This window comes from Nematolebias whitei, chromosome 3 (assembly GCF_014905685.2).
Source record: "Nematolebias whitei isolate Nwh7 chromosome 3, NemWhi1, whole genome shotgun sequence".
Lineage (NCBI taxonomy): Eukaryota > Metazoa > Chordata > Actinopteri > Cyprinodontiformes > Rivulidae > Nematolebias > Nematolebias whitei.
The window spans coordinates 55418421-55418727 of record NC_056500.1 but is presented as its reverse complement, the minus strand read 5'-3'; the positions used below and the strand labels follow the sequence as shown (position 1 = coordinate 55418727).

The 307-nt window shown below is 43.6% G+C and overlaps 1 protein-coding gene across 1 annotated transcript in view; it reads left to right on the top strand.

Annotated features, from left to right (window-relative positions):
- Positions 1–307, top strand: part of osbpl1a (oxysterol binding protein-like 1A) — a 66329-nt gene that overhangs the window by 62673 nt on the left and 3349 nt on the right. The window contains exon 24 of the mRNA XM_037675042.1: positions 71–197. Within this exon, the coding sequence (XP_037530970.1) occupies positions 71–197 (127 nt within the window). The remainder of the gene's footprint in view (positions 1–70; positions 198–307) is intronic.

Genomic DNA, 307 nt, shown 5'->3' with positions numbered 1-307 from the left:
TGTGTGTGTGTGCATGTGTGTGTGTGCATGTGTGTGTGTGCATGTGTGTGTATGTGCATCTGTTTGACAGCAAAAAGAAACGGTGTGCGTTTTATGGGAAGTGGACCGAGTGCCTGTACGTTGTTGACCCGGCTGCTTTGGAAGCACACAAGAAAAATGACAAAAAAGGGGGAGACGAGAGGAAAAGCAGCAAAGAGGTATGAGTTACTGTACAGGACTCTAAAGCAGGTATGAATTACTGTACAAGACTCTAAAGCATGTATGAATTACTGTACAGGACTCTAAAGCAGGTATGAATTACTGTACA